Source organism: Solanum verrucosum, unplaced genomic scaffold (genome assembly GCF_900185275.1).
Source record: "Solanum verrucosum unplaced genomic scaffold, falcon-dt-bn FXZP01000125.1, whole genome shotgun sequence".
Lineage (NCBI taxonomy): Eukaryota > Viridiplantae > Streptophyta > Magnoliopsida > Solanales > Solanaceae > Solanum > Solanum verrucosum.
Genome location: NW_026019923.1, coordinates 2638511 through 2663778, shown reverse-complemented (window position 1 = coordinate 2663778; position 25268 = coordinate 2638511). Strand labels below are relative to the sequence as shown.

Here is a 25268-nt window from a genome sequence, read left to right as displayed (position 1 = left end):
GATAACTTTCTTTAATTTCAGCTTTGCGGCACTCTTTTCATTTTGATGGCTTTTTCCATTTTAATTTTGTGAAAAAATGATATCTTATTTGGAGTAATTTTGAATAACTGATAAAGTTATATTTGTGTGATTTATATAAATTATGGTTCGAGCCGTGCTATTAGTTATTTTATTTGTTCTAATTTGTGTGAAGGAGTATAAAACATGTTTAAGGATTGAAATACTTAATTAGAATTATAAATTAATTTATATATTTAAAAATTATGTAAAAATTATTAAATATCAACATACTAATAATCAAAATGTTAAAAAGCTTGAGAAAACTATAGCAAAAAAAAGATTATTCGATTTTTCAAATAGTAATTTTCACATAAAATAGAACTGAAGAAGTATTAGCTAGTATTTGCATGTATCAAATACGTTATCTACGTTACACCTATTAGGATACAATTTAAATTTCTCAAATCTTATGTAAACGCAATATTTTATACTCTTTTCCTATCTAAAAGTTCAGGTATATATGAAACTCAAACAATTATATATGTGTCCTGACAAATAGTTGGTGAAAGTTCAGATACAAAATTCATACACCTAATTAATAATTCATGTAGCCTAATATTGAATCATTTTCCTAGCTTATCATCTGCAATTGCCTTCATTATTTTTTTTCCTATTTCATTATATTTCATTCATATTCCGATTTTATTTTTTAATATCCTTTTGAGGTCATTGCCGGAGTTAGAGCTATGCTAGTACGTATTTGAGAATCAAAATTTGGTAAGTTTTGGATCTCATTTTGTTAATTTGTAACACAATATTATTATTATATTACTATTCCAAATAAATTGCCCCTACTGAAAAAAAAATGTAAACAATTTTTTCATATTTAATTTGATTTTTTTAAAAATATTTATATATATATATATTATTTTTAAGTAGGTACAAGTGTGTATAATTAGGGTGGCTCAATGAGAGGATGTCTATCTTCTTTTGTCAGCACACCAAACAAATTAAATTAGTTTTGTCATTCTTAGTGGATTTTTCCTCAAAGCAAAGCAAGAATATTAGTGACCCAACCAATCACTTTTTTATAAAATCATATACTATGATACGTTATTATAGTTGGTGTGTCACTTTATTTTTAATATTTATTGATCTGATTAATTAAAATTTGTATAATATTTCGTAAGATTAGTTGATAAAAGATTTCTTTATACGCATTTTGTTGTTTTTAGAGCTCGAATTGAAGATGTGTAATTAAGAATGCAATCTCATCTATCCACCTCATTTTTTGATTAATTTTAAATGTCAGTATATCACGTTTTATAATGGTATATTTAAACCAATTCAATATCGATAAGGTGGAGGGAGCTCAAGCAACGCATATCTAATGACATATATAGGAGCCGACTCAACATCAACTTTGTACTGCACTACAATAATTCAATACACATATAAGAACATTTAAATACAACATTATTGTGGCTTTATTTTATTTTAGGAAAAAAATTTATAGTACACACCTTAAAATACTTTATTTATGTAAATCGAATAAACTTAAAAAAAATAAAATACACACCTTAAAGTACGTTGTTTATACGAATTGAACGAATTTAAGAATATCATAGTAACTTAAGTTGATTTTCCATCTACTCTTTTAGTGTTCAACTATTTTTGCATAATGTGTGCAAGAAGAGACATGGTATACAAAATATAGTTAATTAATACATAATTTTATCCCAATTTATTATTTAATAATAATGCTTTAATATAAAATATCGAGTGTGAATAAATTTTTATTGTCACTTAAAGATTACTAGTGACCTCTCTTGTTTCTTGTTAGGGTCCATCTAAAGCTTACCTACCTCAACAATTGATGTTCAATAATAGAACTTTTATCTTTTATTTTTTTACAATTATTTAATTTTAACTTTACATTTGATATATTTAATATTATATTATTAAAAGATATTTTGGTACATCTGATATATTTTTAATTTTAAACTACAAGATTCAAAAGCATTTTTTAATTTCTTAAATTCGTGCGAAGTGAAAATCGAGCAAACAAATTGAAACGAAGGAATGATAAAAAAATTTACCAACACTCGTCATGGTGGTATGATTAAGGTCTTTCCATTCCTAATCAGAAGTTTCGGGTTCAAACCCTCATAAATGAATTTTTTTTTCTAGAAACACCGTCCCTAATAATGAGTCTTGCAATATATGAATCATAATTAATTGGATTTCAATGTTGATATCAAACAACAAATGGAAAATAAATAAAGTATTAGACATATTTGTTTTTCTTTTTAATTTTTTTTTTTTGAATGAGGTAGACCTATATATAATAGAGGAAGTAAAGATATTAGAAGATCACTACTCTGTACTATGCAGCAAATAATTCAGTTGTGACCATCCACTTCGTATCTCTTTATCATTTTTATTGGATATTTACTTTGTGTTCTTGAATTGTTCAACCACTTTTTATTTAAAGTTAAATAAGAGCAACTTTTCTTCTTCAACTTAAATATCAACATTTTTAAAGGGTATTTTGGTCAAAATTTTCTTGTTTTCTTGAAAATCTTTCGATTTTTTTTTTGGAACGATGATAAATATGATAGCAATTTTTGGTATTGTGATATTGGCACTAATTTATAGGGCAATTATTCCACCATCACCAAAGATTTGTGGTTCACCAAATGGACCTTTAATTACAGCACCAAGAGTTAAGCTTTCTGATGGGAGATATTTGGCTTATAAAGAAAATGGTGTTCCTAGAGATCAAGCAAAACACAAATTTGTTTTCATTCATGGCTTTGATTGTGTTAGACATGATGTTGCTTTGCTCACCACTATTTCACCTGTATGTATCATCTTCACTTGTTTCTTTTTACCCCTTTTTGAATAGTTTTTAGATTGTTTTATTGTGTTCGGTATCTGATATCTGTTTTGGAGTCTGCCTAGTATAAAGTTGTGTTGGGATTGTTTTACTTTTAAGGCTATTGACCAAAGATGACTTTATTGTCAGAGCTCGAATCCCAAGATGAGGGGATTCTTTCAAGGTTGTTTTTTAGTATTATTTTTGGTTTTCTATTGTTTGAGGTCTGACTAACTTAAATTCGTATCAAGAAGTTCCAATTTTAAGATTTTTGACAAAAGATGACTTTATTTTTAGAGCTCCAATCCCAAGATGATGGGGTTCTTTTAAGGTTGCTTTTTAGTATTCTTTTTGGTTTTCTGATATTTGACTAATTTGAATTTGTGTTAGGAAGTTCCGCTTTTAAGGCTCCCGATCAATTGTGACTCCATTTTTAGAGTTTGAATCCTAGATATCTGGTTAACGATAGGTGAATACTTTTTAAGGTTATTTTAAGTATTTTTTTTGGTTTCTCACTTGATGTCCCACACCCGTTGGAGCCCCAGACTAATCCGAATTCATGTAGGAAAGTCCCACTTTTAAGACTCCCGACCAAATGCGACTCCATTTTCAAAGTTTGAATTCTAGATCTCTAGTTAACGATGGAAGAATACTTTAAAAGATTATTTTTAGTATTCTTTTTTGGTTCCCACTTAGTGTCCAACACCCATTTTGTAGCTCGACTAATTGATTGTTTTTAGTATTCTTTTTGGACCCCACTTAGTGTCCAACACTCATTTTGCAGCTCGACTAATTTAAATTCGAGCCGAAAAGTCTCATTTGAGGGTAAATGCTCCTAAAAAAAACAATTTTATTTCCATAACTCAAATCAAAGATTTCTGATTAAGGATGTACCGATACTTACCAGTTACTGCTACTTGAATATATTTGTGGATGCAATTAATGAAATTTTGTTTGTGGTTGTAGGAGCTTATGCAAAGTTTGGGAATATATATTGTGTCAATTGATAGACCTGGTTATGGTGAAAGTGATCCTCATCCTAAAAGAACACCAAAAACCTTAGCTCTTGATATAGAGGAATTAGTTGATCAATTGGATTTGGGACCTAAATTTTATGTCATGGGATTTTCTATGGGTGGACAAGCTGTTTGGGGCCTTCTCAAGTATATTCCTCACAGGTACCTGTTACGTCCCACCAGCACAGATACGAGTAACTTTGTCTACCAATGATTAAGTGTATAGTTTTCCATATTAACTTGTGACATTTGAAATGTGTAACAGATTGGCTGGAGCAATTCTTCTAACACCTGTGACTAACTACTGGTGGGGTAGTTTTCCTGCAAACTTAACTAAACAAGCATACTACGAACAGCTCGTGCAGGATCAATGGACGTTACGAATTGCACACTATTTTCCATGGCTGACTTACTGGTGGAACACTCAAAAGTTGTTTCCTTCTTCCAGCGTTGCAACGTTCAGTGAGGATATTCTCTTCGAGCAAGACAGAGTTCTAATGCCTATCTTTGATTCGTATCAGAGTCAATGTCGGGTGAGCACTTGTTTAACTATTTAGCATGTCCTTATTTCAATGGGTGGATCTAACAATGTGAAAACAAGAACAGATATATGTGTCATCAGAGTAATAACAACGATAGAGTTTAAGTTATATGCATTGTCAGTATTGATGTTTGTACATCATTGGGCAACAATACGTAACTCTTCGTATGAAGTTTGATATGGTAATGTATAGTGCCCTTAAAGATAGTGGAAAAACTCTTTACATTATCAGTGTATATAACTTGATACGTGTGGATAACATTTCTGAACTCTGAGTTCTGTTCTGTTCTGTTTCTGATTGAGGTTAGGATCTGGTAAGACAACAAGGTGAGTATGAGTCAATCCACCGCGACATAATGATAGGGTTCGGGACATGGGAATTTGATCCAATGGAACTAGAAAACCCTTTCCCTAATGGGGAAGGCTCCGTTCACATATGGCAAGGTGATGAAGACGGGCATGTACCAGTCAAACTACAACGATTCATCGCGAAGAAACTACCATGGATTCACTATCATGAAATGAAAGGAGGAGGACATATGTTTCCATGGGCTGAAGGAATGGGAGATAAAGTCATGAAGACATTTTTACTTGGAGAGCCTTTTGTTATGTAAAAGCTATAAGGGGCTATTGGTGTTAGTATTGGATTCAATGACTCTTTTTGTCATTGGACAAATTTGAATATTTTGCTAATAATAAAATTCTACTTAAGACATTAACTTGGTCTCTCAACTGACAATTATATAGTCCAACTCGTTCTCATTGTGTCTCATGCACCCCTGACGCTACATGACACATATACTTTGGTCTTTGGAGATGATTGTATGATCATTTTGTAAGTTGGAATGCTTAACTTACACAAGTGGAGATCACTATTTGTCGTACATTCAAATAATGACACTTATAAACTAAAATTTTGAGGTCATTTGTTTGGAACTGAATCGTTGTTGTTATCAAGATGTTTACGTTGTGAAGATCACATACTTATTATGTCACTTGAAGACTAAATTATTATTATTCGATGATCTAGAAATCTCTAAGGGCCAACAGACGCACCATTCAAAACTCAATAAATAATGGACTTGCCTTTGTCATTCAACACTTAAATTTCATATGTTTGTTTGCGATGTGATTTGAACTCGTTCATATTACACTCTTACCATTAAACCAAAACTTGAAGACTTAAGATTTGATGAGTTTTCTATTTATAACTTCATTTTCTTGAATTTCCAAGTTAATTATTATGATACATTATCCTAAAAATGTAATGTATTAGCATAAATAATATTTAGTGAGCTTTGCTTCATTATTGGGCAAGAACAGCAACTAACAACTACTTTATGTATAAAGTTTCTGAATAGATACATCAAGACATGTAACTATAATTATTGAGCTTACATCACCACTTTAAAGTAAAAGGATATTTCTTTATTATTTATGTATGTCTAGGGTCAATTAGAAGTGATTGATTTAAGTGATGTAGGGTCATTAAAAATGATCCAATTATTGGGGTACCTATATGAACAAATAATGTAAGTAATATAATTTCCCTTCTTTTTTTTAAGTTTACGGTAAAAAACACATCTAAAATATGTAACTTTTTTTTAGTTTTATATTTGAATTATCATATATGCGAATTTCTTATTTGAACTATCACTAATTATTTATCAAAACATACCTCAACTATCAATTGTTTACTTTTCCTACCTAAATGATTGTTATATATTTCAGGTTTGAAAAGTGAACAACTAAGAGTTGAGGTTTATTTTGATAAATAATTGGTGATAGTTCAGGTAGAAAACTCACAACTTAATAGTTAAGTATGAAACTCAAAAAACTTGATAGTTCAACTTTAGATGTAGTGACGAACTCAGGATATAAAGATAACGGCGATACTACTAAAGGCGGATTTGAGTTTGTCGAAGCACCGACACTTCATTGGAAAATATTGTCAAAGGAGTATAAAATCGAAGGTATATATAAATATAAATTAAACAAAAGTATAACATAATTCACTCTATGATTAGATGATCTTGACCCTCAGTGTACAATTTGAAGTTGCTAGTGTGAATCTTGCCTGAGGTTTTTAATATGCCTTTTTAAAAAGTAAATGAAATGCAAGCGCAACAGTGTACATGCACCTACTCCCTCAAACGTGGATCTGCCTCTATTTTGATGTGTTTTTGAATCTTCACTATTTTATTTTATGATTATAATTTTTTTTATGTTTTTCATCTAATGTCCTAGGACTATAAAGTACACCTTAGATTATAATTTATATTACCTTGAATATGAGAAAGGGCTGGCCAGAATTAAATAAAATTGAGGGGTGGTCCACGACTATATATGTAGTACATTTTCAAAGGAATCTTGTATATTATTTATCTAATAAAGATTATTTGAAAAACATTCTGGCTACTTTTTTTTATATTTTATCATATGAAACCGATATTTATTGATTCGACTATTCATATACATAGATATACACCTTAATTTGGCCTCAATTGATAAGTATCCAATTTTGAGAATGCACGTCAAGACACTTCAACTTGATTTGAGTTGACCCTCTAAACATACAATCCTACATGATATTTCACATAAGTTGCATGGAATGTCGAGCGTGTTTACACGGTCAACTTAAATCAAGTTGAGGTGTCTAGACATGCATTCTTAAATATATCCTCATAGGTTATTGTTTGCAATAAATTTTAAAGTAACAAAAAATAAATTACAATCACAAATAAATTATGAAGAAACATAACTTTATTGATAAATATTGTGGTTACAATTCTGTTCCTCCCTTGATTCCTCGCTCATAAGATTTATCCATAATTCAAGGGCCGTTAGTGGCGTATTTCCCAAACTTGGATGATTTGGACTTGATTTCTATAATTCGAGGGCCGTTAGTGACGTATTTTTCGAACTATGATAATTTGAACTTGATCTTCATAACTTGAGACCCGTTAGTAGCGTATTTCTTGAATTAAGATGATTTATATTTGATCTCTTTATGAATATTCCATGAATTTGTGGTGGAATTTTTGAGATGTCTTTTCAAGGGAATATAGTACCCTTTATATAGGCATGAAGTAGGGTTTAGGGTAGAGTAGCCTCCAAGAATTCTAATTGGAATTGAACACATCTTGTAGAGTCTCAACTCGAATTGAACACGTCTTGTAGAGTCCCACAAAATTTCAATGTCTCTAGTTATATTCCAATTGACAGTTCTAAAAGTGGCTATTTGTCCAAGTGATTTGATTTGAATCATGCATGGTGCAGTTGAAAAACTCTTTGCTTAGCTCAATTATACATGTTTATGAGCCCATTGGGCCAATTGCCTTATATAGGCCCAGTCCAAATATTTCTAGTTCACATATCTAATTTAAGCCCATTAACAACGTGGTTGTTTAGATGTTTTTTTTTGGTTGTTATATATATAACATAAAATGAATTTGAAACAAAACTTGATCGTTATAGTGAAGTATTGTTATAGAAGATTACTGTTATTGAAAGGTCTTGCTGTATTTTAATCTGTAGAGTTCATATAACCACCAAAACTAAGATTGTGGTGAATGTAATAAATATTCTTTCATCTTTAATCAGAGAAATTTGAGTTCGAGTCCTGGAAATAGAATCCTCTTTGATAGAAAAACTCTTTATCTCGAAGAAGAATATTTCTATGTGAATTCAGATTAATCGATCCAAAAAGTTTTCAAATGATTTTCCATTCTATTAAACAACTAAGAACTATTCGTTGAGACCCTTTCAACATTATTTCATATATTATCTCATATATTACGGTATGTATAGTTTATTGTTTTGTTTGATTTCTTTCATAAATTTAACATAATGTTGATACAATTGCGTTATTTTTGATTTCTTATCTAATGTCCATACCTATTTTGATTTTTGGGATTCAACTAATTTTAGATGTGTCAAGGCACGATTTATCATGATTTTTTAAAATCATATTTAGGGCTCGATTCTAAAAATTTTGGCTAAGAGGAAAGTGATACTATCCATCTCATCACAATCTTTGACGGTCATACATATCTTTTTTTTTGTTTGCCACCTAATATATGTTACTTGCATTAAAGCCTTGACTAATTCGGATTCACATTATGTATAGGTCACTGAAGAGAAAACGCTTCACATGAATATTTTTATACTCAAAACTCGAATCCAATACCTCTCATCTCATTAAAGGTAAGAGATCATATCTATATTTTTAATGGAAATTCAAGGAAAGAGAGCTAGCAAATATCGACTGAATATTTCTGCTGAAAACGAATCAAATAATTGCATTTATAAAATAATGTAAACATGAAAATGTCAAAACACGGTGATTAGGTAGAAATTTTTTAATCTTGATAATTGTTGTTCAACAACCCAAAGTTGACTAAATATCTATTTTTCTCTAAATTCACATTAAAAAGAAATTATTGACAAAATGAGAAAGAAGAGAGAAATTAAAGTTAAATTATTGACAAAATGAGAAAGAAGAGAGACATTAAAGTTAAATTATTGATAAAATGAGAAAAAAAAGAAGAAGAGAGAAACAAAAGTCTTACATCTATTTTCTCTTTTCTTTTTGAACACAACTTTTTTTTTATTCTTTTTCATGTTGTACTTTCTCACCTCATGTGTCTTTTACTTTTCTTTTTTTTACATTGTTTTCTTATTCGATTTTCAATACCTATATCAAAGTTCGATTAAATTTGAATTCACTTCAAAAATCCCGCATTGAGCCAATAAATTCAAGACATATGTCTTTTATCCATATTCTGGTCTCACTAAATTCAGATTCGCATTAGAAAATCTCATATGGAGAGAAGTAAAACGTTTTCTAACAAATGGGACTTCATGTCCAGAACTCAAATGTGAGACTTTTGGATAAGAATGAACGAATATTTACTACTCAACCATAATTCTTATTAATCCGTGTCTTGTGCTTATTAAGCCACGGTTAAATAATATATATGTTCACTTTATTTTTTTACTCCATTAATTTAACATAAATATCCGATGTGAATAAGTTTTTCCTAATTAAAAAGGTTGTTTTGACAATTCAATTCGACTGGAAAACACATGTTGAGAATAAAAACAAACACTTGATTGAATATTGACAAAAAACTTTTTAATTCTTTATTCATTTTTAATGAAATTCTGAAACCATATATTATAATGTGATATAAGTAGTTGATAACCTTACCACATAGACCATTGAAAAATTCTTGATTTTTGTGCTTTAAATTCTTTAAGAGAAGAAAAAAAAAATGAGCAAAAAAATTTCTGCAGCATCAGCCAGGTCTCATACTAGGAAAACTAAACAGATCAAGAGTTCAATTCCACTCCCTTCAGGTACTCAATTTTTCAATTTTTTTCTAATGTTATTTTATTGGACACATTTATTTTTATTTAGTATGACAATGATATGATATGAGCATAAATGAAGAATGAAGATTTATATGGTCGATCTCGACTTGTTTTGAACTGAGGCCTAGTTGTTATTGTTGTACTAGAAAAAAATTCATGATATGTTTGTAGCTATTAGAATGACATTTACTTATAATGAATTTCAGAAAGTTGTGATTTTCATTTGAAATTTTTTACATTTGTATAGTTTGGTGATTAATGCTCGCAGATATAATATGATATTGGGTTTGTTTTGGTTGAAAAAAATGAGTTAATGATTGTTTTGTACGATCAGAGGTGGAGTTAGAATTTTTAGTCTTCGGGTTAAAGGTTAGAGTTTAGTCAAAATAATTGTTGTGGCTCCCGTCCATGAAGTGTACTTGTGACCATTTCTTCTGAAAGGTTAAAGGTTTTAGATAGAGTACATTTTTGTTTATTTAATTATGTCTTCAGTTAGCCCCTCATGTGACCAGGACCTAATTCTTTTATGGGTCAAGCACTTGATTTTTTTTTTGAAAATGTATGGTTGTGAGACTCGATACTAAGATCTCTGCTTGTTTTGATACCATGTGAAGTATGTAACCATCTCGTCTAAATACTTAAGTTGTTAGAGAAATAAATGTGATGCATGTGAAGAATTTAGCTTGTAATCTTCTTGAAAAATGTTGTTGAAATTGTTTGAGTTGTTAACATTCTAGCTTGAAATCTTCTTGAAATCATGATATTATGTTGCTCGGACCCTTCAAAAATGATGTCGCACCTATATTTGATCCTTAAAAAGGAATAGCTTTTGGAGGACCGACACACCCTTACCTGTATTTTTGAAGAGCCCGAGCAACATAGCATAAAAGTTCTTGTGGCAGAGCAAGTGTGTTCTGTTTTCCTGCTTTTAAAACTTCATTCCAAGCTTATAAAAGGGGAAAAATTTCAGGGATGTTTGGGAAAATTCTAGCAGTCCTCTTCGTGGGGTTCGTGGCGTATGCTTATCGAGCAATGCAGCCTCCTCCTTCGAAAATTTGTGGCACCCCTGATGGCCCTCCTGTTACATCTCCTAGAATTAAACTTAGCGATGGACGATACTTAGCTTACAAAGAACATGGTGTACCAAGAGATCAAGCAAAACATAAGATTGTGTTCATCCACGGATATGATTCTAACAGACACGATGCTGTTGTTGCAACTGGTCTCTCTCCGGTAACTCTCATCCGTTTACCTCAACTCTGTCTTCATTTCTTAGTAGCTCAGTTGGTTGACTAGCTGAACTTTCACCTTGTTCTCGTTTTATAACTTCTGTGTTAATAAATTGATGTTTTTCCAGGAGGTTATTGAAAGCTTGGGAGTATACATTGTTTCAATTGATAGACCTGGTTATGGAGAAAGTGATCCTAATCCGAAACGAACAGTAAAGAGCTTGGCGTTTGATATACAAGAATTTGCTGATCAATTAGGACTGGGGTCCAAATTCTACGTCATTGGATTTTCGATGGGAGGACAAGCTGTTTGGACCTTGCTCAAATATATTCCTCACAGGTACTCACCTATATGGACTCAAATTTTAAAAGTAATGGGTTCAGATGAACTCTGTGTTGTAGTGTTGTGTTTGGCTTGTATAAGCTCATGTTGTGTGATATGTGACAGATTGGCTGGAGCAGCTCTTCTAGCACCTGTTACCAACTACTGGTGGCCTAACTTCCCCGCGAACTTGTCCAAAGAAGCGTTCAGCCATCAGCTACCTCAGGATATATGGAATCTTCGCGTTGCTCACTACCTTCCGTGGCTTACATACTGGTGGAACACTCAGAAGTTTTTCCCTGCTTGTAGTGCTGCTGCTTACAACCCCGGTGCTCTTTCGTCCCAGGACCTAGAACTAATGCCCAAGTATCGCGCCAACAGAGATCTTTATGTAAGTGTTCTTCTCTTCAGATCATACCTCTTGTTACATTTAGCTGTAAAATATCAATGTCATTACTCATCAGTTAACACTGGTCGTAAGTGCAATGAAGGTCACGAACCTAAGCCATACGCCTCTATGATATATCACCATTGACCCCGTCCAAGTAAGTTTGTGATACTTCACAATGTTTGTCTCCATGCTTTGATTGAAGGTAGTCAGTTGAACATCCTTAGTCGGAAAATTATACTGTGTGTATGTATAGATCAAGAAATTAAACTACTTTTTACCCAAATATGTTAAATCTTATATACCTTTAACAAAATTTCTTGCACCCTCAGGCTCAGGTGAGACAACAGGGACAACACGAGTCACTCTATCGCGACCTTATGATTGGGTTCGGGACATGGGAATTTGACCCTGTGGATTTGGAAAATCCATTTCCTAACAAAGAAGGTTCAGTACAGTTGTGGCAAGGGGACGAGGACAAGCTCGTCCCTGTAACTCTACAACGATACATTGCTCAACGACAACCATGGATTCAATATCATGAAATCGCGGGGGCTGGTCATATGTTTCCAGTTCTTGATGGAATGGCAGACAAAATTGTGAAAGCTCTTTTGATCGGAGAGAAAAATGTATCGTAAGAGTTGCTTACACTAGGTCGTTTGTCGCGTTACACTATGCATATCATTTTTAATACATCGATTGTGCTTTGATTATACCTTTCATACGGCTAGCTATGCTACTCTGGCTTTAGATGATGTGATGAGTGTGACGATATCTTTAGAGAGTTTTGATCAATGTAGACGACTAGTCATTTTTGTAATAAAAGAATGTTATATTTATAGACATTTTCAATGGTATATTTTGTGAGGATTGATGTTTTTGTGGCTTTATATTGTCCCATTGTTTTTAAATAGTGTCTAACTTCACCTTGTAAAAGCTACACACACACATATATATATATATATATATATGATGATTTTCTACATTCATAGTTTTTTTTTTGTTTTTAATTAATTTAATTAACAAATACATTTCTTTCTTTTGGATACACAAAATTATTAAATTATTTATTTTGTAAACCTTTTATTTATAACAATCAAATAAAATCTAAATATATAATAAATTGATATAACATCACGTCACTATGAAACCGATGAAATTTTCAGACAAAAACTGACACTTATTACAAAAAAGGGAAGAAATAGAAAGGACTATATATAAAAAAATTATACACTAATTAAGTTAAAATAAAATAAAATAAGATAATTTTTAATTTTTTTTTTTTCTTTCTAAAACACGCTGAAGCTATCGTTGGGGTTAATACACAAACTACCTTTAGTCTAAAAGGACAAGTTGGTGATAGCAATAAAAAATGGGTTGGGTCATAAGCTGTCGTTACATCATATGTTAAAAAAAAATAATTAAAAGTACATGAGCTGAGACTCAGATCTGTTCAGTGTTCCTTTTTGTAAAATTTAGAGTGTAAATTACAGAATTTGTAATTTCAAAATCAAGAATTTGCTACAGCTGAAAAAAAATGGCAGGTGGGGCAACAAGGAAAATTTCAGCAGCTTCAGCTAGGGCTCATACTCGTAAAGCTAAGCAAAAGACTTCTTTTCCTCTTCCTTCTGGTGGGTTTTCGTATTTTTCAATTTTATTTTATCTTATGTTGAAAATATATTGAAGAATTGAATCTTTATTATGTAAAGTTAGATAACTTTCTTTAATTAGAGGTCTCGGGTTTGAGCTGAGATAGTGAGTTGCCTTTGTTAGGGAGTATGTTAGCTCTAATGTGGGATTTCTTGGCGCGAATATGAGTTTAGTTGGGTTGGGTCCTAATTCGGGTATTGGACACTTGGTTGAGAAACCAATAAACAAAAGTTGTTAACTTTCTTAACTAGAGGTGTCGGGTTTGAGCCAGAGTAAGGAGTTGACATTGTTAAAGAGTCTTTTTTTCCACTCAATGTAGGACTTTTGCGGATTTAGGTGGGTTGGGTCTCAATGTAGGTACCGGACACTGGGTTGAGAAACCAAAAAACAAAAGTTGACAACTTTCTTAACTAGAGGTGTCGGGTTTGAGCCAGAGTAAGGAGTTGCTATTGTTTAAGAGTATTTTTTTCCACTCAATGTAGGACTTTCCGGATTTAGGTGGGTTGGGTCTCAATGCAGGTACCGGACACGGGGTTGAGAAACCAAAAAACAAAAGTTGATAACTTTCTTAACTAGAGGTGTCGGGTTTGAGCCAGAGTAAGGAGTTGCCATTGTTTAAGAGTATTTGTTTCACTCAATGTAGGAATTTCCGGATTTAGGTGGGTTGGATCTCAATGCAGGTACCGGACACGGGGTTGAGAAACCAAAAACAAAAGTTGATAACTTTGTTAGATTTGGTGGGAAGTTTTGATTTTGCTTATGATAGTTTTTCTCACATTTGGAGGAGTTTGTTATATGAATTAATAACTTTCTTAACCAAATGTGTCGGGTTTGAGCCGGGGTATGGAGTCGCCTTTGTTAGAGGGAGCATTTTATCCTCCAATGTAAGATTTCTTTCCAGCGCAAATCCAGATTTAGTTGGGTCCTGCATCGGATATTGGTTTGGGAAACCGAAACCAGTTGATAACTTTGTTTCATTTGGTGGGAAGTTTAGATTTTGATTATGGTCACCCTTGTTTAGAGAGCATTTTATCCCCCAATGTAGAATTTCCGGCGCAAATCTGCATTTCATCAGGTTTCAATGCCGAAATTTAGGTACTGAACACTAGGCTGGGAAACCATATTGTAATGAACAAATGATATATATATACACACATGCATGAATTTTTTTTTAAAAAATCACCTACCTCAACTATTAAAAAGAATCTCTTGTTTCTTGTGTGGTCATCTAAAGCGAAGCACCTACCCTCAACTATTGAAGTTTAATAGTAGGACTTTTAAATTTTGAGTTAACGGTAAAAAAAACACGCTTGAAGTATTACATTTAATATCTTAAAAGGTCATTGAACTTATGAGACTTAAAAAGGAAAAAGAAACATGCACATTAAGAATAATAAAGTAACACAAAATTATTGTGTTGGTGTAAATATTCAAAATAGAAGTTTCAATAATATAAATATTCAGCAAACAAAATTTACTAGTGTTTTGCTCATTTTTCCTTTTTATTGTATAGCAGTTGAACAAACTTGTGTTATACAAATACATAAATTATTTTATATGCCATGAGTTTATTTGAAATTTCTTTTATTTGTGGGGGTGCATGTTTACATGGCATAATTTTTCTTCTTCTTGATGTTTTCTAAGGGAAGGTTCTTATTGTAGGTCCAACATTCATCAAAAAAGGTTTCTTGATTTCTCTTATTATTTTCTTGAAATCTTTCCATTTTCAGGAATGATGAGAAATATGGTAGCCCTTTTTGGAATTGTGATATTGGCACTGATTTATAGGGCAATTATGCCACTGCCACCAAAAATTTGTGGTTCACCAAATGGACCTCTAATTACAGCACCAAGAGTGAAGCTTTCTGATGGGAGATATTTGGCATATAAAGAAAATGGTGTTCCTAGAGACCAAGCAAAACACAAATTTGTTTTCATCCATGGCTTTGATTGTGTTAGACATGATGTTGCTTTGCTCACAACTACTTCTCCTGTATGTATGTTTCATCTTTACTTGTTCTCCCCCCGCCCTCCCTTAGAATAGTTTTTAGTTTCTTTTTCGTTTTGTTTGGGTCCGATATTTGTTTTGGGGTCTGACTAATTTAGATTTGTGTTGGGAGGTTTCACTTTTAAGGCTTCCGACCAAAGATTACTCTACTTTCAGAGCTCAACCCCCAAGATTCTGGTGATTCTAGTTAAGGATTAAGGGATACTTTTAAAGGTTGTTTTAGTATTCATCTTGGTTTCCCATTAGGTGTCCGGCATCTATTGGAGCCCTACTAATCTGAATTTGTGTCCGGAAGTCCTAGTTTTAAGGCTCCCGGCCCAATGCAACTACATTTTCATAGCTCGAACCTTAGATCTCTGGTTAACGATTGAGGGGTACTTATAAAGGTTGTGTTTAGTATTCTTTTTAGTTTCCCAACTGGTGTCCAACACCCGATTTGGAGCATGACTAGTCCGAATTCACATCGGGAAGTCCCACTTTGAGGGTTAAGGCTCCTAACAACAGCGACTTTATTTCTAGAGCTTGGATCTGGAACTTGATTAAGGATGGAGGGACACTTACTGTCTGCTCGAATATATTTGTGGCTGCTATTAATGAAATTTTGTTTGTGGTTGCAGGAGCTTATGCAAAGCTTGGGAATATATATTGTGTCAATTGATAGACCTGGTTATGGTGAAAGTGATCCTCATCCAAAAAGAACGCCAAAGACCTTAGCTCTTGATATAGAGGAATTAGCTGATCAATTGGAATTGGGATCTAAATTTTATGTTATGGGATTTTCTATGGGTGGACAAGCTGTTTGGGGCCTTCTCAAGTATATTCCTCACAGGTACTGTTAGTTTGCTCACAGTCGACTATTTTAACTGTGTACCTGCTAGCTCCCACCAGCGCATATATGGTAACTTTGTCTACCAATGCTTAAGCAGATGAGGAGAAGTCATCTTATGAATTGGCTTGATTGTTCAGAGAAAGTAGTTTAGTTCTTTGGGCTTAACTTATAGACACTGACGGTGCCACTGATTTTTATAGTTAAATTTATCCTGTCTGGATTAGTTTGCTCGCACCTCAACTATTTAACAGGGTACCTGCTAGCTCCAACCAGCACATACACGGGTAACTTTGTCTATCAATGTTTAAGCCGGTGCGAAGAAATCATCTTACGGATTGGCTTATTTTTTTTCTCTGTATAAATTGATTTTTCAGAGAAAAAAGTTTAGTTCTTCGGATTAACTTGTAGACACTGACGATGCTAATGACTTTTACATTATTATTTTACGTTAATCTGTTGTAGTTATCTTTTAGGTGACCTTCTCGGGTGCATATAGGTTTCCATCTTAACTTGTGACATTTGAAATGTGTAACAGATTGGCTGGAGCAATTCTTCTAACACCCGTGACTAACTACTGGTGGGGTAGTTTTCCTGCAAACTTGACTAAACAAGCGTACTATGAACAGCTCGTGCAGGATCAATGGACACTTCGGATTGCACACTATTTTCCATGGCTGACTTACTGGTGGAACACTCAAAAATTGTTTCCTTCTTCCAGCGTTGCAACGTTCAGCGAGGATATTCTTTTAGAGCAAGACAGAGTTCTAATGCCTATCTTTGATTCATATCAGAATAAATATCGGGTGAGCACTCCTTTAGCTTCTTAGCATATCCACATTTCATTTTCACGCGACTTTGAAGTAAGATCAATGGTGGATCAACAATGGCTTCAAATAGAGTTACATATAAGTTTTTTGCATCATTAGCGACAGTAGGAGACGCTTCATATCAAATCTGATATAGTAACACTCAAGATAGAGTCATAACTTGTTATAACTAGTTAAATTACGCTGATAGTATTGTATATAACTTAATTCCACAATTATATGTGTTGATTTTGATTAGCAAATTGTTTGAGTTAATTCTCCTAATTCTTGTTCTTGCCTAATGCATACTAGCAACTAACAAGTACTTAACTCTGAGTTCTGTTCTGTTTTTTGATTTGATGTTAGGACTTGGTAAGACAGCAAGGGGAGTATGAGTCCATCCATCGCGACCTAATGGTAGGTTTCGGGACATGGGAATTTGATCCGATGGAACTAGAAAACCCATTCCCTAACGGGGAAGGCTCCGTTCACATTTGGCAAGGTGATGAAGACGGTCATGTACCAGTCATTCTACAACGATTCATCGCGAAGAAACTACCATGGATTCACTATCATGAAATGAAAGGAGGAGGACATATGTTTCCATGGGCTGAAGGAATGGGAGATAAAGTCATGAAGACATTTTTACTTGGAGAGCCTTTTGTTATGTAAAAGCTATGAAGGGCTATTGGTTTTAGTATTGGATTCAATGATCTTTTTTGTCATTGAACAAATTTGAATATTTTGTTAATAATTAAATTCTACTTAAGTCGTTGAGACTCTTCAAAAATATTACTGTATGTATGTCGAATCTTCTAAATGCTATACATTTTTGAAGAGTTTGACCAACATTGTTTTTTTCGATCAGGTAGTAGATATAGTCATAAACACTTTCTAACTTGTGGATAAATTAGTTAGTCAATTCGGTAGGAGTCCTTTAAGTCTTAAAAATTGGGTAGAAGTGACAAATAGTATTAATTAGGTTAAAAAATATTTTTTAAATAGTCCCAAACTGTTAACTTTTACACACTTTTGTCCAACAATTGTCATAGTTGTGGGGATAGCTTCTTTAGTCGTCCGACAACTTCAGTAGTTGTCTAGACAATTTCAGTAGTTGTTTAGACAACTACGAAAGATATTATTAGTTTAGTCTTTTTACTAATATTAAAAATAAAAAAGTAGAGAAAAAATAAAGGGGGCTCACTTGTCCCTTTTTTTAATTGGAAACTTATAAGGCACTTTTAACTCATTTTTCCGCTCTTGTCATTGAACAAACTTGAATATTTGTTAATAATTAGTAAGGACATAATACATCAAACATATACTTAAACTTTAGTGTGAAATTAGTTAAGGTGTACGTAAGTTAGAGTTATACGAATACTGTTGTAATATTTATTAATAGTACTATATATTATAAAGAAATTATTGATTGTTTCCAGTTCCACAGTCCTAAACTTTTTCTTTTTAAAAAAAGGAAAAAAATAGAAAGAAAGGAAAAAAGGTTTTTGCCAAATGTTATGGATAGATCATATGCTAAAAATAGCAATAATTATTAGATCAGAGAGATGAGACACAGATCTCTTCAATCTTCCTTTTTGTATAATTTTTGTAAATCTAGACTGTAAAATACAGAATTTGTAATTTCAAAATCAAGAATTTGATTCAGCTGAAAAAGAAGGGGGAAAAAAAATGGCAACAAAGAAGATTTCAGCAGCTTCAGCTAGGGCTCATACTCGTAAAGCTAAGCAAAAAAGTTCTTTTCCTTTTCCTTCTGGTGGGTTTTCTTTTTCTCCTTTTATTTCTCTTTTTTTTTGTTTTTTTGTTTTTTGGTATAAATTTTCCAGTTTTGTTTTATCATATGTTGAAAATATAGTGAAGAACTGAATCTTTATTATGTAAAGTTGGTGAGTTTCTTAACTAGAGTTCTCGGGTTCGAGCTGAGGTAGAGAATTGCCTTTGTTAGAGAGTACTTTATACCTAAGGTGGGATTTTTCGATGTGAATCTGGATTTAATCGGGTCCCAATGTGGGTACCAGACACTTGGTTGGGAAACCAAAAACAAAAATTGATATTTTGTTACAGTTGGTGGGAAGTTTTGATTTTTATATTTTTTCACATCTGATGTGTTTGTTGGGGCATGTGGAAAATACAGTAATGAATTGAATCTTTATTATATAAAGTTGATAACTTTCTTAATTGGAGGTCTCGGGTTCAATCTGAGGTAAAGAGTTTCCTTTGTTAGGGAGTATTTTATCCCTAAGGTGGGATTTCCTAATGCAAATCTGGATTTAGTCGGATCTCAATGTGGGTACCGGACACCGAGTTTGGAAACCAAAAACAAAAGTTGATAACTTTGTTGCATTTGGTGGGGAGTTCTTTATTTTGATTATGATTTTGAAAGTTTTTCTCACACTTGAATGAGTTTGTTGGAGCATGTAGTAAATATAGTGAAGAACTGAATCTTTATTTTGTAAAGTTGATAACTTCCTTAACTAGTGGTGTCGGGTTCGAGCCTGGCTAGGAGTCTCCCTTTGTTAGGGAGCATTTTATCCCCAATGTGGGACTTTCCGGGGTGAGTCTGGATTTAGTCGGTCCCATTGCGGGTACCGGACACTGGGTTTGGAAATCAAAAACAAAACTTGATAACTTTGTAGCATTTGGTGGAAAGTTTTGATTATGATTTTGGTACTCTTTTCTCACATCTGAATGAGTTTGTTGAGGCATGTAGAAAGTATAGTGATGAACTGAATCTTTGTTATGTAAAGTTGATAACTTTCCTAACCAAAGGTGTCGGGTTTGAGCCGAGGTAGGGAGTCGCTGTTGTTACAGAGCATTTTATCCTTCAATGTGGGACTTCCCGGCACAAATACGGATTTAGTCAGGTCCCAATGTGGGTACCGGACACTGGGTTGGGAAACCAAAAAACAGAAGTTGATAACTTTGTTACATTTGGTGGAAAGTTTTTATTTTTGAATATGCATTTGCTTTTTTTCTTACATTTGAATGCCCATAATAGTATCGTTTTAATTAGAAACTGCAAATAGAAATTATAATGGTTGTTTACTTAGAACCAAAAATTTGATTTGACTTGCTTGAGTTTGCATATGTTTCTATTCAAAATTTCAAAGAAAATTCTTGTATTATTAGATGCTCTTCATCAATCTTGAAACTGGATATATTCTGTATTTTCTCAAAATCGAAGATTTTAGTTTAACTTTATTTAAGTTGCTTGAGTGTGCAAATGTTTCTCTAAACAATGTCCATTTTAAAAAAAGTTTTTTTAAGATGCTTGAATACTATTGCTCGTCTTTTTGTCTTTCCAAATTATTTGAATTCTCAATAATCTTGCAACCCAAATGATATCATTTCAGGGGCGTTTGCGAAAATTCTTCTGGTTGTTTTGATTGGGTTATTAGCGTGGGGTTATCAGGCAACACGACCACCTCCCCCTAAGACCTGTGGGTCCCCAGATGGCCCTCCCGTCACTGCACCTAGAATCAAACTTAGTGATGGAAGACACTTGGCTTACAAGGAGATTGGTGTATCTAGAGATAATGCAAAATATAAGATTGTGTATATCCATGGGTACGATGGTTGTAGGCATGATGTTCCAATTAACATCCTCTCTCAAGTAACGTCACTTGATTCTTTTGCTCGTATTCTTTTATGGACCAACTATGTATTTTGGATCATAATTTTTGTTTTTCTTGCAGGATGTCATTGAAAGTTTAGGAGTGTACATTGTTTCCTTTGACAGACCTGGTTATGGAGAAAGTGATCCTAATCCAAAACGAACAGTCAAGAGTTTAGCTTTTGATATACAGGAGCTTGCCGATCAATTAGGTCTAGGATCCAAATTCTATGTTATGGGATTTTCAATGGGGGGACAGGCTGTTTGGACCTGCCTCAGATACATTCCTCACAGGTAATCTCATTTTTGTTACATGTACATTAGGAGAGCGTTCTACCTCATATGCAATGGCTGAACCAAGTTTTTTTACTAAGGGCCCTTACAATATAAAAAAGTAAACACACAAAGAAGCCAGTGACATCTATTATTTATACATAATTGAATAGAGTTAATTGCGAAAGAACATACCTAAATTATCATGTGTTTCGCGAGTTTCATATCTCAACTATCACTCAATTGTATTAAAACATACCTCGATGTTGAGTTGGCCTACATGTGCTTGTTGTTGATTGAGAACAAATATTTGGCCAACACAACATCGAGGTGTGTCTTAATACTAAGGGAATGACAATTTAGATAGGTAAAGAGAACAATGGATAGTTGAGGTATGAAACTCGTGAAAAAGTCATAGTTTGGATGTGTTTTTGACCATTAACTCTAAAAAAATAACTTTGACCTTGAAAATACAGTATAACTTTCCGCGAAGGGGCCCTAGCTCTTCCCATGTTCATATGGAATTTTTGTAGGTTCAGTAGTTTGTGGAAGAAAAGCTTGAAATTTTTCTGGAAAAGCAGACTCTATAAAGGAGTCTCAACTCCTTTTGTCAGGAGCACAAACTTAAGATTTTTGTTATATGATTGTTTATTTGTTTTATTAAGTTATTTGAAATGAATATCAAGATTCAAGAATCACGTTCGTTACTTGAAATAGGTTGGCAGGTGCTGCTCTTATTGCACCAGTTGTCAACTATTGGTGGCCTAGGTTACCTGTGAATATGTCCCAAGAAGCATTCAACCTTCGACTTCCTCAAGACAAATGGACTCTTCGTGTTGCTCATTACCTTCCGTGGCTCACCTATTGGTGGAACACTCAGAAGTTCTTTCCTTCATGTAGTGCTGCAGGTCGCAACCCTGCAATTTTCTCTTCGAAGGACCTAGAGCTAGTTTCCAAGCAAAGTTCGAGCCAAGACTATCGTGTAAGAGCTCTTTCCTTTAATATCAATTTGTTAAAAAAAGATGTTAGGAGGATGATATTGCAGCTACATTTATAAATTTGGGTTTAAAATTATTCGAGTTGAGCTTGAGCCTGGCTGCATATTACTTGAGCTTGGAAACCACCTCAAACTTTGCCAAGGAATATTTACCCATCTCAAGCTTTAGCTTAGCGTGGGTATGCTAATATCTAGTTTCGCCTATTTTCTTCAATCCAGAATCAAGTTCTGGAATCAACCGTTAATAGACCAACATAACTTTCTACTATCAACTGTAGAGGCAGGGTGGGGTGGGTGGGTGTAACTGAGAGATACTGAGAGAGACGAACAAAAGGCTAACTAAATGATGGTTGGCATTCTTGTAAGTGTGTTATGGAGTTAGCCTATGCTTTGGAGTATAGCATGCGGTCTACTGAGTCACTTGGAAATGCTAATTTTATATTTTTAGACCTAGAATAAGAACCTCCTGTTTGGGATTAGTGCAATCGAAGTTTACAAGAGTAAATGTGACAAATTCATGCTCACCAAAATGTAGCAAGTTTGTGCTTATAGAAGTTGAATCAAGATTTGTTCACGCACAAGTTGGCTAATCTACAACTCTCAACTCCAGCTTAGGTATGTGAGGAATACATGTTAACAATTTTTTTTAAAAAGGAATACGTATTTGTATCTGAGTATCAAATGTGAAGCATTGATATGAAAATATACACTGAGGCAATCATAGTACTTCCAATGGTAAGGATTGATCAACATTCAACAAATAGACATAGCAAGGCATAATGGTTAAACTTTCTTTTCCTTTTGATGACGATGCTGCTCAGACAATATTGTGCACCTCGACTAATCTATGGATGCCTTTTATCTTTTACCAATACATTATACACATATTTATTAACTCTGTCCACCAACATTTATACAAATAAGAATAATTTTTTTGGTTTTGAATATGCTAGGATTCATTACTCCAATTTTTCGACCATTAGATCACCCCTTGGAAATAAAGCATATCAGCCAATTTAGTTCAGTTTAATGAATCATTTATTGAATAAGGAAACAATACTTTGTGTTTAAGCATCAACTGGTGTTTAATAAGGAGACATTGTTAGGGATAGTGAATAATGTAGTCCGCTGTAATGGTTCATAGTTGAATTAGGACATACTCCCTCTGTTTCAATTTGTTTGTCCGGTTTTGACTTGGCATGAAGTTTAAGAAAGAAAGACTTTTCAATCTTGTGGTCTTAAACTAAAGATACGTAAAATGTACCAAAATGTCCTTTAATCTTATAGTCTTAAACAAGCCACGTAGAAAGTTGGAATTAAAGGATTGCAAAAAAAGGTAATAGACCTTTTTTTTAAATGGGCTAAAAGGGAAAGTAAGACAAACAAATTGAAACAGAGGGAGTAATGTGTTGCTGGCCAAAGATGTCTCGGTGGGGTTCTTGAGAGGACCCACATTTGTTGAAACCTCCTAGTCTCACTATTAAGTTATGAGGCCTTTAACAAAAAATGAGGCCTAATATGGTTATTGTATATGGAGAAGAAGAGCCATGGGAGACTAGGCTTCAAATCCTATTGGAGCTAACAAAAAAAGAAAATCTAGGGGATTTCTTCTCATTTGCCTAAGCCTTAGTTGTCAGGTTTCTGCTACTTGTGTAGATAGGAGGTATCAGGTACCAAATGAAATAGTCAAGGTGCACCCAAGTTGGCCCGAATACCATCTTTATGTTGAAAATGTTTGTTGTTTATGCTGATGTGGTGTATAAGAGAACGGGCCTTAGAATGACTCTTTGCATACCTAGGGAGTCATGCAGAGGGATGATATTGACACTTCTATTCGAGAGGGAACACCCTTTTGGCTGGTAACATTATTGGGATGCCATTTCATTAACTTAGCAGTTGGACTAACCGTGAAGGATTTTACATAATCATGCTTATATCTTTGAGCGTTAGCCATTTTCAAATAGTAGTCCATTCTAGTTGTGGCCTATTCTCGTATGAACTTTTCAAGCTTACGAGAATTCGTGGTAATAAACAGTACTCCCCCTTTCCAAAATAAGTGATGTTTTAGGGTCTTAAGAAGGAATTGATCTTATTCTTCCAAAATTATCCTTGTTTTAGTTCATGGAGTTTTTACACCTTTAAAGAATCACTTATTTCTTCAAGACATTTAATTAGGGGTATGTTAGCAAAACCACTTCTTATCTTCTAGGAATGAGTAGTTTCTTAAGGAGTGTGCCCAAGCTAAAAACATCAGACTTTGGAATGGAGGGAGTACATTGACTCCCGATGATGGCAATGTAGGAGAATTTCTTACTTTCTTTTGCAAGTTCTTTGCTTTCATCTGAGACATCATAAAATTCAGCCCGTAAACGGACCTGCTTGCCTTGCCATAATTACATAAGCTGGAAATGTAATATATGCTTTGATTAGTCAATCTTTCATTCTCACCTCAATGATATCATCGTCAATCTAGTAATAAGACATCCCTTTGATTGACAATTGTTTGCTTATAACATAGCTTCTATGCATCAACATTTTGAAGCTTTCATTCCTAGAGGCAGATATCAGTGAGCTTATGCCGCCTTTGTAAATAGTAGATTAAACTCCACAGGCTAAGAAATTTTAATCGATGTGCAAAGTTGCTTATTGTGTCTGGTCATGTTCTCACACTTGCTTCTCGTTGTCTAGACCGTGCTTTCAAGGGAAGCAAGTGTTTGACTAGGCTTAATGGCTTTGTCCGATAAGTTTGTATCGAAAACAGATAACTCAATTGGTGTTCTTTTCTCTTTCTTTTTTTCGTTTCCTAAAGTTTTCAATTTTCTTGTGCTTACTCAATTCTCCTGCAGGCACAGGTAAGACAACAAGGAGAATACGAATCCCTTCACCGCGACTTAATGATTGGATTCGGAACATGGGAATTCGATCCAATGGATCTTGAGAGCCCGTTCCCTAAAAATGAAGGTTCCGTTCACTTATGGCAAGGCGATGAGGATAGGCTCTCGCCCGTCACACTACAAAGGTACATTGCAGAGCAATTACCATGGATCCAATATCATGAAATTCCAGGTGCTGGTCATTTGGTTCCAATGATTGATGGAATTGGAGAGAAAATCATCAAGACTCTTTTAACCGCATAAACTCACCATTTTTATATCTACGTGCAAGGTTTCATCTTGCACGTCGTGATGTGTTTTAAGTTGCCTACATATCTCTGGTTTTATCGATTTCATATTTTGATGTCAAAGTTTTGACTTTGAGAGAAATATTTTGTATTAGAAATTCTTTTGTGCTCCTTTTGTAATCAAGGATAGTGATGTTTAAACA

General features: G+C 33.6%; 3 protein-coding genes and 1 long non-coding RNA gene across 5 annotated transcripts; 3 read left to right on the top strand and 1 right to left on the bottom strand.

Moving 5' to 3' along the window:
* The first annotated feature begins 2370 nt into the window (after positions 1–2370).
* Positions 2371–12460, top strand: LOC125825143 (uncharacterized). 2 transcript variants are annotated; one of them, XM_049504491.1, is made up of 8 exons: positions 2371–2863; positions 3845–4056; positions 4160–4427; positions 4744–4956; positions 10883–11044; positions 11169–11380; positions 11489–11753; positions 12083–12403. In XM_049504491.1, the coding sequence occupies exons 1-8, from the start codon at positions 2606–2608 to the stop codon at positions 12386–12388; spliced, it is 1896 nt and encodes a 631-aa protein (XP_049360448.1). In that variant the 5' UTR covers positions 2371–2605; the 3' UTR covers positions 12389–12403. The 2 variants fall into 2 exon arrangements, with proteins under 2 accessions (XP_049360448.1, XP_049360442.1); XM_049504485.1 differs by lacking the exons at positions 2371–2863; positions 3845–4056; positions 4160–4427; positions 4744–4956 and adding an exon at positions 9680–9796 and having other exon boundaries at positions 10782–11044; positions 12083–12460.
* LOC125825393 (uncharacterized) lies at positions 3843–16235 on the bottom strand. Its single transcript, XR_007442853.1, has 2 exons — positions 16072–16235; positions 3843–3890 (listed from the first exon to the last, which is right to left on the bottom strand). It is a non-coding gene; the product is annotated as an uncharacterized LOC125825393 (long non-coding RNA).
* On the top strand, positions 13168–17888 carry LOC125825126 (uncharacterized). The gene is made up of 5 exons (XM_049504465.1): positions 13168–13381; positions 15131–15393; positions 16026–16237; positions 16773–17040; positions 17410–17888. Exons 1-5 carry the CDS (start codon positions 13288–13290, stop codon positions 17713–17715), a joined length of 1143 nt encoding a protein of 380 aa, XP_049360422.1. The 5' UTR covers positions 13168–13287; the 3' UTR covers positions 17716–17888.
* Positions 17889–18582: 694 nt separating this feature from the next.
* On the top strand, positions 18583–25268 carry LOC125825157 (uncharacterized). Its single transcript, XM_049504497.1, has 5 exons — positions 18583–18817; positions 20415–20674; positions 20757–20968; positions 21665–21929; positions 24791–25268. Exons 1-5 carry the CDS (start codon positions 18733–18735, stop codon positions 25079–25081), a joined length of 1113 nt encoding a protein of 370 aa, XP_049360454.1. The 5' UTR covers positions 18583–18732; the 3' UTR covers positions 25082–25268.

Coding starts and splice junctions, on each gene's coding strand:
- LOC125825143 (XM_049504491.1), top strand. CDS start 2,606: ATGATAAATATGATAGCAATTTTTGGTATTGTGATATTGGCACTAATT. Junction 11,381..11,488: donor CTCAAATATATTCCTCACAG/GTACTCACCTAT, acceptor GATATGTGACAG/ATTGGCTGGAGCAGCTCTTC. Junction 11,754..12,082: donor GCGCCAACAGAGATCTTTAT/GTAAGTGTTCTT, acceptor TTGCACCCTCAG/GCTCAGGTGAGACAACAGGG.
- LOC125825157 (XM_049504497.1), top strand. CDS start 18,733: ATGGCAACAAAGAAGATTTCAGCAGCTTCAGCTAGGGCTCATACTCGT. Junction 18,818..20,414: donor TTCTTTTCCTTTTCCTTCTG/GTGGGTTTTCTT, acceptor ATATCATTTCAG/GGGCGTTTGCGAAAATTCTT. Junction 20,675..20,756: donor CAATTAACATCCTCTCTCAA/GTAACGTCACTT, acceptor TTTTTCTTGCAG/GATGTCATTGAAAGTTTAGG.
- LOC125825126 (XM_049504465.1), top strand. CDS start 13,288: ATGGCAGGTGGGGCAACAAGGAAAATTTCAGCAGCTTCAGCTAGGGCT. Junction 15,394..16,025: donor TGCTCACAACTACTTCTCCT/GTATGTATGTTT, acceptor TTGTGGTTGCAG/GAGCTTATGCAAAGCTTGGG. Junction 17,041..17,409: donor CATATCAGAATAAATATCGG/GTGAGCACTCCT, acceptor ATTTGATGTTAG/GACTTGGTAAGACAGCAAGG.